The sequence below is a fragment of the Zonotrichia albicollis genome, chromosome 14, assembly GCF_047830755.1.
Source record: "Zonotrichia albicollis isolate bZonAlb1 chromosome 14, bZonAlb1.hap1, whole genome shotgun sequence".
NCBI lineage: Eukaryota > Metazoa > Chordata > Aves > Passeriformes > Passerellidae > Zonotrichia > Zonotrichia albicollis.
This window is the reverse complement of record NC_133832.1, coordinates 14,210,403-14,222,601: the sequence shown is the minus strand read 5'-3', so window position 1 is coordinate 14,222,601 and position 12,199 is coordinate 14,210,403. Positions and strand designations below refer to the sequence as shown.

Here is a 12,199-nt window from a genome sequence, read left to right as displayed (position 1 = left end):
CCATTCAAATGTGACAGAAATGAAGGTAACAAAACCCCCAAATTTCACCAGTTATTCTCCCACACAGGAGAGAACATTTGGGCCACCACAGACATTTGGGAATTTGCTGCTGAGCTGTCCAGCACAGCATTACAGGAAAGCCTTCTTTAAATAAGCAAAAGGAGAAAACAAACATAGAAAAAGCTGATTCCAGAATGAAAGCAGGAATAAAGCTGCTTTGCTAGAATGTTCAGGTGATGCTAAAAGCTATTATGTTTTCTGATATTGCAGGATCCTAAACTGGTCAGCCCTCTCCTCTTCCTTTAAGCCATGAACTTCTGTAAATCTGAAGAACTGCTTCTCATTTGGAGTGCACTCTCCTCTTTTCCTCTTATGCACTTGACTCAAGGGAGCAAAGTAATTCTTTGTTCTTTGCACACTTAAGAATGTTCACCTGCATTTTAGTGATCTGTGATCATTTTAGCAGAATGAAAATCTACAGAAAATTAAGCATTGAGATTGCTTTAGAGATGTTTAAGTGTTTAAACACACTACTGCCAGATTTAATTATTTTAAGTACAGTCGTGACAACACTGTAATTCAAACTTAAATGCTTCCTGCTAACATTCCCTTTCCTCAGCCACCCAAAGAGGTAAAAAGAGTGACACAGAGCCAGCCAGCAGTAGATGATCCATACAAGCATGTGCAGACATATGGCATCATTTAACTTAGCAAGGATCAAACTAACACTGGTAAAAGGTGTATCCTGTACACTGCAGGGAAAACTGGCAGGAAGGACATGGAAGACACTTAAGGACATCTACACACAAACAAAACATTTTGTCTTAAACATGAGGAACAGGTAAAAAACCAATAATCACTGTACCTTCTCCAATAGGAGCTGGGTCTGGTCCTGACTTCTCAAAGTTAATAACAACTCCACTTTGGACTTTTTGAACTAAAGATTCTAAACACTGGTTCAACATTCTTTGTGTTCGGACGCAGTACGAACGACCTATGCAAGAGAGAAATTACATGGGGAAACAGAAAAGCAAATTTTGAGTAATCTTACTTGAGGAAGATCTTTTATTACCTAAGTCACACTGCCAAGGCTTGCAACTTTATCCAAAATAACAGCAAAAAACTCTGTACAAGTTTATGCAAAAGGCAAAGTACTTTGCAAATGCAAGACAACCAAGGAAAAGCACCAAAACGCCACAAACTGCTGAGATTTTGTTACTAAAAAGAGGCCACTAAGGTTTCATCAGGCTGGACCAAGGCCAAGTTTACAGAGGCCCTCAGAAAGGCCTGATTTCACCAAGACTGTGTAATCTATCTGCTTTTGTCCACCCAAACCTCCTCCTCCCACACAACAATTTCTCCAAGCACCAATTAAAAAAAAAAAAATCTAATCAACATATCAAGCAATAGGATCCAGAATTAATTTTTTTAAGATTAAATTTAGCTTATCAGCCCTGCAGCAGAATTAACATCTCACTAATAGCAGTCCTGCTCAATTCAACACTTAACTAACAACAAATTTTTAAAAACCCCCTCACGATGAGCAAAGGCAACATCCAGAATAACCAAAGAAATTTTCCAAAACCTCCTACTGCATTTAGAAAATGCTCTCACATCTAGATCTGAAATAGGAAAATTGCTTTATTTTAAAGTTCTCCTGTGCTACTGAAATCCAAAAAAGCACCACATGCATTCACATGGACAAAGAGTGAGACAGACAAAACAGAGGTGAAGGTGAATTAAAGGAAAAAAATGCCAAATGTGAAGCAAAGCAAAAAAGCATGCAGTTACCTCCTGTGACCTCACACATCTGTGTGATAGCAGATTCATCAGTAGGCACACTCCCAAGCTGCTCTGGCTCAGCAGATGCAGCCCCTGGCAGGCGCAGCACCAGAGCAAACAGCCTTTGATCCCAGCGGAACGGTTCTTTGGTTAGCTCACTTCCAGGCAAAGGAGAATTCAACGGAAGATGAAGCTGGTAAAAAAAGATTGAAGAACATTTTCCAGTATTTGACAAACCAGCTAAAAACATCATATCCAAATTCATTCACTTATCTGTAAAAGATCCCGTTTTCTCCAACCCACTAATTTATCTGAAGTTCTCAAAACCCTTACAGACTATGAATTTAGGGGCTGGGCAGTGACAGGATAGCTGGTTTCTATTCTCTATAAAAACAGGTCAACTATGAAAAAGTACAATTAGCAGGAAAAAACTGATTAATATTCATCTCAGCATAGCACCAACCTGCACAATCATAACTTGAAAGAACTTAATGAAAGTTTACCTCCTCTTGGACTCCAGCTGTATTTGTCAGTTTGTTTCCATCTGTGATGGTAATCAAAATAGATGGCTCCAAAAAGAACGGATTCCTTCCCTACAAACAAAAGCACAAGAATGCTAAGAGCAACCTTACCACACAGGATGAGAGGCTTGTATTTTTGTTATTATAAAATAAACAGTAAGATAAGCAATCTTTCAAAATAATCCTGTAATTTTGTAAATAGGTGTGGAACCACATAGAACTATACAAGATGGGCCACTTCTGTGTGTTTACACTTGGGGCATTTATACTCTGCTTTTTTGTACTTCAGTAAGGAAACAAATGCCAGCATTTTCCAGAGTCTCTTCAGTAGCCATAATAAGAAAAAATTCTTATTATTAAAAAATTCAAAAAAGCTTGAGTTCCCAGCTCAAGCTCTTACAAAGAGCTGTCCAACATTAACAAAAAGTTAAATACAAAAAGGAACTTGAACCACCAAAATCCCTCACCAACTATAATAAAAAAAACAGAAATATAAAAGACAGAAGACTATAGATAGATTTGTTACCTGTCCATAGTTGTCTATTCCAGACACTAATCTATTGAGATTTAACAAGTCAAACGATGACCTGAGTGCCTGACCAAGGGTTGTTAGTCCTGAAGCCTGAAGGTTTTTCAGTTCATTCATGAATGTTGCATGGTTTTCCTTCCATCCAGCCTGTTACATAAAACAAAAAAGCTTATTAGTTATTCTAGCAGCAAACTGCAATCAACTGCAAGTTGGCATTTATCTCTCTTCCCAACAAAAATTAATTATGCTCCTGATTAACGGATGCACTGCACCATTTTCATGCTGCACACACCTAATCCAGGTATGCACAGCTTGATGTGAAACATGGTTACACCTAAATGGGAGACTCAAGAAACACACACACTGCCAAGCACTGGAAAAACTTTGCACTACCATGAAAACTGTTGTAGAGATGATGCTGTTCATAGAAGTATTTGGATTTAGCACATAAATATTTTTTAGGAGAAATTGCCAAGTTTGGAAATCAGAAATGCAGCTGCCAAAGTAACAGCAAAGGTAAAACCAAGATAAAAGCACCATAATGTCACTGTCTCTTCTGGCATTTACCCATTTCCTTTTTGTCCTTTCTTCCATAAATTAAGTCTGGAACAAAAGAAAGGAGCGGCTGCAAACACCCTATCAAGAATCAAATCACAGTTTAGTATCTTAGGGTAACAGCTTAAAATTTTGGAGGTCTTAAAAAAAGTTATTGCTGACAAAGGCTAGGGATCAAAGGAAGAGCAAGTGATGAGGGTGGATCACCAAGCACTCTGGACCCTCTGGTGAGCAGGTCCAACAGGTGTGATTCACACACCCTTCCCCTAAAAGTGGTTTGCTGCACGGTTGGGAAGCTATTTGAGAAAAGACCAGCTCACAGGGAATTGGTACAGGATTTAAAGAGGCCTCAGCTAAAAGCTCAAAGTCCTGGATATTGCTGTAACTCCCAGCCTTGCTATTACAGCACACTCTCCACACTTTTCACCCAGGCTCACTCTCATGTGCCACCAGAGACATCCCCTGTGCTCCAGCAGGAACCCCAGCTCTGCAGACATGGACAGGATCATTTCAGACAGCCTGGCTGCTGCTGGGACAGCCCCTGAGCAGCATCCCCCAGGTGAGGCAGCTTCTCCTCCCTGTGCCTCCTGCTGCCTGTGCCAACTTGTGCAAGAACACCAGGACTGGATCTTCCTGGGCTTTTTTATTTGCCAACCTTTAGCACACACTGAGGGCTCTGTGAATGGGCTTAGGACAGACATGTTCAGAACTGTAAAAGATACAAGAATTGAGCAGAAAGGACTTGTGATGATCAACACTTCTGTGGAGTTGAGAAGCCTAAGCTGGGTGGATTTCTTTTCAGAATGGAGAATTATCATAAGATGATACAACAAAAGCATTTTGGTCAAGTTTAGCTCCCTTAACCAGTTCTTCAAGCTTGAGATGAATGCAAGGGATACAAGTGAGAAAACTTTGCAATGGGACAAAGAAAGAACAGACTTTCACCAAGATTGCTTCAGCTTCATGATTAAACTGCCCTGGAAGTTCAACAGAACCAGGTAATTCTCAATAAAACACCAACACTCACACACAACAACAGCTTAAAATACAGCATCTCATCAGCAGAGCCACAGCAACCTCCCACACCTGTGGTCAGCTCAAGGCAAAAATGAAATGCAAGCAGAGAGTCACTGTTCTGGAGTAAAAGTGACTTAGTTAATGGTACTTTTCCAGAGTGAAATAGCACCAAATCTCAACAGGATGATTTGTCTTATCCTAAAAAAGCTTCTCTTAAACAATCTTAAGTGAACAGTTACCAAAATTGTTTTGTCTAAATTCTATGGATCCATAAATGCAGGTGAGACTGTTCCCTTTTGTCTGGCACAAACACCCATCAGTGAGTCCATCAGTGTTCTTGGGAACAGCCAGGCTGGAGTTCACAAAGTGTTTTCCTGCAAAGACCATTTGCCTTATGTTGTTACTAAAGCACAGGGGGGAACAAAACATTTACAAAAGAAACATTATTCCCAGTCTACATTTCTTGATTTGAACTCCAATGAATTTAAGAGTATTCTTTATAAAATAAACAGTAAGAGTCTTCTTCACTGGTATTTGGAGATTCTGCTATTTTCCCATTGTGAAAATGTTTGCTCAGCTTCCAGCTCTCTGTTTGATCTTGCTGCAGTGTGGTCAACTGCTTGCAAAATAAAACATGTACCATTTCCTCAGGCAGAAGTAGGGAAGCTGAAGGTACAAGGAGCAGCTCATCACCAATGGTTGGCTGTCCAAGGAAACTGTTTTTCATCCTACAGCTCTCATAGGATCTTTATAAAGTCAAGGAGAACTGTACCTTTGAAATAAACAGAGTAAAATGGAAGAACTTCTCATCATGAGAACAAGAGCAGCAAATGCAAGATTTCCATATCCAGCTCTAACTAAATGTCTGATTAGTAGTAATGTACTTCATTCTCTACCTTATCCTCAAAAAAAAAAAAAAATTTTGAATCAAAAACACTTAAAATCAATGACAAGAAAGTCTACTTCTGTAAAATGTTTTTCTCCAGAAAGACTCAAGCCAATGTATATAATGAAACATGTATTTCAGGGACAGAAGTCTGTATATTCTCCTTTCCATATATACAGTAGGAACATTCTTAGGGCAAAACAGAGTCAAGTATCCCACACTGAGCAGATGCACAATGAGTTCACGTTGAAGTGATTAAATAATAATCCTTCCTAAATTTAAAATACTGCCACTAACATTGCTTACAAAAAACTCACTGGCTTTATTTGCCAGGATAAACACTAATGACCAAAAAAACCCCAACCAAAACTCCACAACCTTAAAGGAGCAAACACATATTCCACAAAACTACAAATCCTCCACAGGTCAGTAATAAGAAGTCAGAACTGAATATTAGTTATTTCAGTTGTTTATGAACCAATTTGAGCAGTGAGAGTATTTGCTTCTAATCTTCAATATTACATTCCGACTCAGTCACTTTTATGCCCAGAATTTATTAATAGCAATCTGAGCAGCCTTTACCTTGCCAGTATATTACTGGCCTTTCCTTTGATAATTTATATGAACAAATAATTTTAGACTCTAAACACATACCAGAAGCCTTTCAAAGATAGCTAAGAAAAAACAAGTACTAAAATCAAAAATCTCACCCTCTTTGCTTATGCCAACACCAGACAAAAATGCACTGTCATTTGGCCTTCTGCAAGCTCTGGATACCATCCTACAAACCAGCCAGAGATTTGGAAGCATCACACCACCCTCCAGCTCCTGGCTTTGGCCTTGGCAAGCAAATCATGCTGACAAGAAATAACATACTTCAAAAGTAACATTTTTCTCTGCTAACTTAGTTTTCAGCCAAATCCATGCCCTGCTCTATATTTCACCACACAGCTCCAGAAGTATTTCAGCAGGTAAGGTCAAACCAGCTTATTTCTGCAGAGAAAGGCCCAGATTAACGAGAATTCAAACAGCAAGGTGAAAAATCCAGTGAGGAAAAGGAGGCCTTATTTAGACCAAGCAGAATCAGGACTAACTGAACATCAAAAGAACAGAGTTCAGCAGCAAAAGAAAATCTTGGCCAGGGTTGGTAGCTTAAAAAGACTTTGGAGAAACAGAATATTTTAGCTGCAACAGAAAGAAAGAAAATCATATAAAATGCTGTAGCAGGAGTTAAAAGACAAAACCAAACCACTCCACCTTTATCACATAAAAGGGGTAATATTGATGTACAAGTAAAACAGCACCAAGTTTTGAATACATGTAACACAGATCTTGAAATCTCAGCTACACTGGCTTGTCTGTCAGGTTTACTGGTCTTACTGTAGTGTTTTACTGGTTCATTGTTGGTTTGTTCTGGCTTTGATTGGTGCTGTGCTTTTTTTCTTTTATTCTTTCCAACTATTTCTTGGCACAGTTTTGTCAGCTTGCAAAAAAAAAGGGGCAGAGCCAAAGGCTGGGCATTAGAGCACAAGAATTCCAGGTCCAAAGCAGTTCCCAGTTTCACCAGCTTCAGGAAATCCAGGGACATGGTGATTTGGAGGCTGCAAGTCTTCATCTTCAGAGCTTCTAATAAGCAATGCCACAAGACTGAACTGCACAGTTTATTGTTCACTGGATTGCTTTCAGATCTAATTCAAAAATTGCAACATTTCTAAAAATAATCTTCCAAGAAGACAATCTGCAATCCTCCATGCCAATCACAACAGCCTGTGTTACAGTACATACTCAATAGTTAGTCAAACATACAGATTTTTAGGAGTTCTGCTCATGTTGTCCTAGCAAGAACAACTGCATTTCAGATATTACAACTTGTTTAAAGTATTTAAGTTTCTCAATAATTCAAGCTATTATTAAATGTACCCATCTTTGGAAAACAAGAATACCTTAACACAACATGCCTGTGGCATCCTAGCTTGTCAGTGGCAATCATTTGGAAAAAATAAGGTAAGAAAAAAAATCCAGCTGTTGAAATCTGATTCCACTCCTGTAATGGAATTTCCAAGTACCATAGGAAGACAGTGAAACCAGCAGAGCATTTTGCCTCCCAAATCACCAGAATGATTCATTTTTAAATTACCTTTCTGTTCACTGGTGACTGTACACATGATCACAACTCAGACCTGCTCATGTCTGAGCCAAAGTCAAGCAGGTATTTCTTTTGTACACCCTAAATTCAGGGGGCTGCTTCCAAAATGCCCAAGTATCTTCACCTCTTTGTAATCTCCTGCACCCAGCCCCAGCACTGCTCAGTGGGTTCTGCAGCAGGGAATAACCTCCTGTGTAGCCTTGAGCTTCCCTGCCTGAGTGCCAACAACTTTGGCAGAGGAGTTTTAGCAAGCCAAAAGTGTCCTGGTTCCCCCAGTTCTGCCACAAACAGGGAAAGGAGAGGTGCTGGCACCTGTGCCCCCTGCCCATGAAGGACAGAGTAAGGCTGCTTGTCACTACAGAGCAGCCAATGCCCATGCTATCCCCATGTGTTTGATTTGTTATTTGAGGATTTGCTAGCTAAAAATAGCACACAGGAGAAGAAAGGTACTGACTGCATTATGAACACCAAATACATTTTTATTTAACGTTTTTCATTTTCCTAAAATAATTCAGAATCATATGATCTACCAATCATCTACTAATTTCATCCTCACAAACGTTTTTCTGTGCAAATGGGGCAGCAAAACAGCTCTAGGAGACACTTACAGACATTGACTCCCCTCCAAATACTTATGAATGCCATTTTTGAGGCAACAGAGCCCTCAGTTTTTCTGTACCTTTGGCTGCAGAACTCTTCTCATTTCAGCACTTCCACTCTCTAGTTTGTTCTGTGCAACACACCAGTCCTATCACTGCCCAGCACTGAACAGCTCATAGCAAAGAGACTCCCAAGATCAATTCTTTTTTGTGCTTGGCACAGGAGAGCAGCACAGCAGCCACCTCTGGTATCTGAGATGAGCACAGAAGGACACTGGCACTCAGTGTGACCTGAGCCCATCACTGGGGTGGTGCTGAGAGCAGGGAGCTGCAGGGCTCACTGCTGCCTGCTCTGGGCCTGCCTAACACACACCCTCCTCAGTTCTCAGCTGAGTATTTGAGCAGGTAACAATTCGCAGGTTTAAATTACTCCCTCGACAATCCCACAGTGAAGAGTCTACAGAAGCATCACTTGCTCCTCCTCATATCCCAGCTAGTGAGCACCAGGTCAGAGTGTTAAGGCTCAGTATAGTGAATAGTAAGTTAATTGCTTCTTCCTGTGAAGTTATTTCTGCTGCTTCTGTAGGACACTCAAACTGAAAACCATCCATCAAAAAAGTCCTTCTTGAAATCCAATGGGGACTTTCTGAAAATTTTGGTTTTTTTTAAAGCACCTAAATTCCAGTCAAATAAAACATCACTAAAATTTAATATACATAAAACGTCTCCAAGAGACCAGAGAAACATAAACTGCTTTAAAACATCTTTAGAAAAAAAAGACCCTGAAGTAGATGATTCCTTTGATCCCACACAGCTGAAACAGTCTGACACCAGATTTTTAGCAGAAAGGTGTCACTTTGCAGACCCCTCTATCTCCATCCACCTCCAGGCACCACAACTCTTCCTTTTTCTCTGGGGCACTCTATGGACCTTGATAACACAGGATCTCTCCTGTCCTCACCCACACTACAGTGCAGGGAAGGTGTCACCTCCAGCTGGCCCTGGGGACACAACAGCCACACTGCAGCCCCTCCTGACACCCCTCAGCTGCAGCACCCTCCAGTTTCACCTCCCCCCAAAGCAATGCAGGCCTTGCACTGCAAGGCAGGGTTGCAGTCTGAAGTGAGATGCCAGGAGATCTCCTGCAATTGCACATTTCTAAGATGAACTCTCCTGTACCTGCACCCATCAGACTGAATAATTTCTAGAGACAGATTGAACCAGTTGGTTTTCTAAAGCACATTAGTGAATGTTAACAACATTCTAGCACAGCATGTAAGTGCCAGTTTTTATTACAGGCAGTCAGCTACACAGAAAACTATTTCATCTTGTATAGAAAGAAGTATTTCTCCATGAAACCTTAAAATAAAAAAACCCAACCCAAAGAAAGCTCAACTACAAAAAGCCAAACTACACCATGCAATTCCCTGTCCTTTCAAGGTGACTTCACCATTAAATAAGACATAGAAACACTTTTCCTTCAACAAGAATTCAAGATGTTTGTGTTACAAACAACTCAAATAATCTTTAAGCACAACATCCCTGCAAAACACGAGCAGAGAGGTTCTCAAGCTCCAGTTATGAAACAAGTACTGGGGTCTTTTGTTAAAATTAGCATTTAGAGAGAAGCAGCACCTGCTATAGGAATGCCAAATGCAGAAGCTGTATGAACAACTCAAAGCTGGAAACTGCTTGGAACCAAGGGATAATAATCAATGCCAAGCAGAAAGAAAAAAGCCTACACTACCTTTTTATTTATTACCTGCTGCTCCTGCTTCAATCTATCTCTGGATTTAGCTTTTTGGTCATCAGTATTTCATGTATTTTGACAGTTACTCTCACTGCACTTTTTCTTGTACAAGGAAAAAAGGAAACACATGAAGAAAGGAAAGTATAAATACCAAAGAGATCATGGGATCACCCTGTTCCAAAAAGCATTCTTATTTAAATAGAAAAACACTATCCAGTTAAAAAGCACCTATTTCTGAGGAACACTCGAGAAGCCAGGATGTTTCAGCACAGAGCTGAAGCAGAACAAGCTGCATTTCACACAACAGCTTAATGGAGAGGGAACACAGAAGCAATCACAGTCTGCAGCCTTAGCACAGTAAGCACAACAAGAGGCTCCATGCTCCTCTCAGCAGCATAGCAGTCATTGCAGAAATACCATTATAGGTGCATCTTATCCAAACACTGCAGAGAGGGCAACTGCACTAATGTGGAGGTTTCAATCAAAGATTTTCAGCTTCTCACAGTGCCTGCTGCTCTTTCAGCCTATCAAATGTGCTTTCAATGCCAACCAGCCCCAGCTCAGCCCTTCTGCTGCTCCCTTCCTACACTCAGCATGGCTGCAGAAGCCAAAGGAACAAAGGCAGCAGCTGAGAGGTTACAGAATAGCTGTATCAACACAAGGGATCCCTCAGTGCAGGTTTTGGGAAATCAAGTGGAAAAGCTTTACTGATGATAATCTATCTTCGCAGCCCAGAGCGGAAATAACACAGTATGTTCCACATTTATTTTGCAAAATGCCACATTCCTTCCTCCTTCCTTCCAAAAGTACATCACAGAACTAGAGCACCACATCAAAGTGCTACAGGTATTACAAATTTACTTCAAAACTCAAGAATCTAGAAGGAGTCATCTAATCACCAGCTTTCCTCAATTCAGGTCTGAAATGCTGCTCTGAAGAAAATACTTTAGATGACCATTAAATCCATATACTCATGAAAATATAAATGAATATTGATATATGATATATTGATCGATTGATTTATGAAATATCAATCAGCCAGCCTAGCAAATAACTTCACTCTTATACAGCCAAAAATACACTGGTGGCCTTGGGAGCATTATTATTGGTCAGATTTTTATTTCAGATGATGGCAAGGTTGGATTTCTTTTTAATGCAAGAGTCATCTGGACCAAAAGTAACCACCTGGGCTTAAGCTCTTGTGATTAGAGAAAGCTCCCCCAGGCCAGGGCAGGGCACATGGTCCAGATCCAGCCCTCCCATCCCATCCCAGCCTGGGAGAAGCATCGGGGCCCTGGCAGCAGCTAAAGGCACCAAGTGTTCTGCCTCAACAGATGCACATTCTCCCACAAAGCAGAGCTTAACTTTTTTTTTTTTTAATCAAAACTCACTGGCTGAACCATTAACAAGCTATGAAGACCAGTGCTAATGCATTATACTCACTTAGAAGCAGAGCATAGCAACACCAGCTTAACCACACTGTGGATCTTTGTTTTCTGTCCAATTAATTGCTCCACAACATCCATCTTATCAAGATCCTTACTTTTCCAAACATTATTTCACACATTTAAGATTTTAAAAGCATCTGTGAGAACACACACAAACCAACAACTGCCTTATCTTTAAAAAGTAAAATTAAGGCATTCTGAACTGTTAGATTTTTAGTCTAGAATAACATTCAATAAATCTAGTGCTGCTTATGCTGAAATTTGCATAGATACACAAGGAAAGAATCATAACTGCATGGGACATTAAGTAATAATAACAATAATAATAATAGCTATTTTAAAATAAAGCAAGACTTGTTTACCTATCTTATAATAAGCAGTTCACATTTCAGAGATCCTTGTCAATCTCAGTTCTTACACCAAAATAAAGTTTGTTTTGTTAATGCTCTGCAGAATGAATATACAGATCAACACAAGCCTATGGGCAACTCCAGATTCTGATCTGCACAATAAGAGTCCCTTTACAAGAATGAATCTCTTGGCACATTCTTAAAACCTCGATGCTAAAACATGCTGCTTACAGCTGAAATGGATTGCTATGTGTTTTTTAAGTATTCTGAAATTAGCCAGAAAAAAATACAAAGTAAAAAAATTCCTTTCAATTATTGCCTGCTATATTTTTGGGGGGTGTAAAAGCATAAGAGTTCCATTATTACGAGGTGAGCTGTAAAAATAAAGTTTAAGAAAGAAGAAAAAATTCCAAGAGTCAATCTACAAGAGTGAATTATTTAAGTAACAATCTGCATTTAAAATTATTTAAGTAGCAATCAGAACGGCACCAGCTGCTCTTCACATTGCTTGGTTTTTTTTATTTCTGGTGGGGGTTTTTGGTGGTGGTTTTTTGGTTTTTGGGGCTTTTTGTTATTTGTTTTGGGGGTTTTTGTTAGCCTGTGTTATTAAATAAAA

General features: G+C 39.8%; 1 protein-coding gene across 6 annotated transcripts in view; it reads right to left on the bottom strand.

Annotated features, from left to right (window-relative positions):
- Positions 1-12,199, bottom strand: part of LOC102071836 (integrator complex subunit 6-like) — a 39,646-nt gene that overhangs the window by 18,701 nt on the left and 8,746 nt on the right. For all 6 annotated transcript variants that reach the window (XR_012582752.1, XR_012582753.1, XM_074551785.1 and 3 more), the window contains exons 3-6: positions 2,830-2,979; positions 2,286-2,375; positions 1,792-1,975; positions 866-994 (exon numbers count right to left, since the gene is read on the bottom strand). Coding sequence is in view for 4 of the 6 variants with exons in the window: in XM_074551785.1 (XP_074407886.1) it covers positions 866-994; positions 1,792-1,975; positions 2,286-2,375; positions 2,830-2,979 (553 nt within the window). In the remaining 2 variants the exon portion in view is untranslated. The remainder of the gene's footprint in view (positions 1-865; positions 995-1,791; positions 1,976-2,285; positions 2,376-2,829; positions 2,980-12,199) is intronic.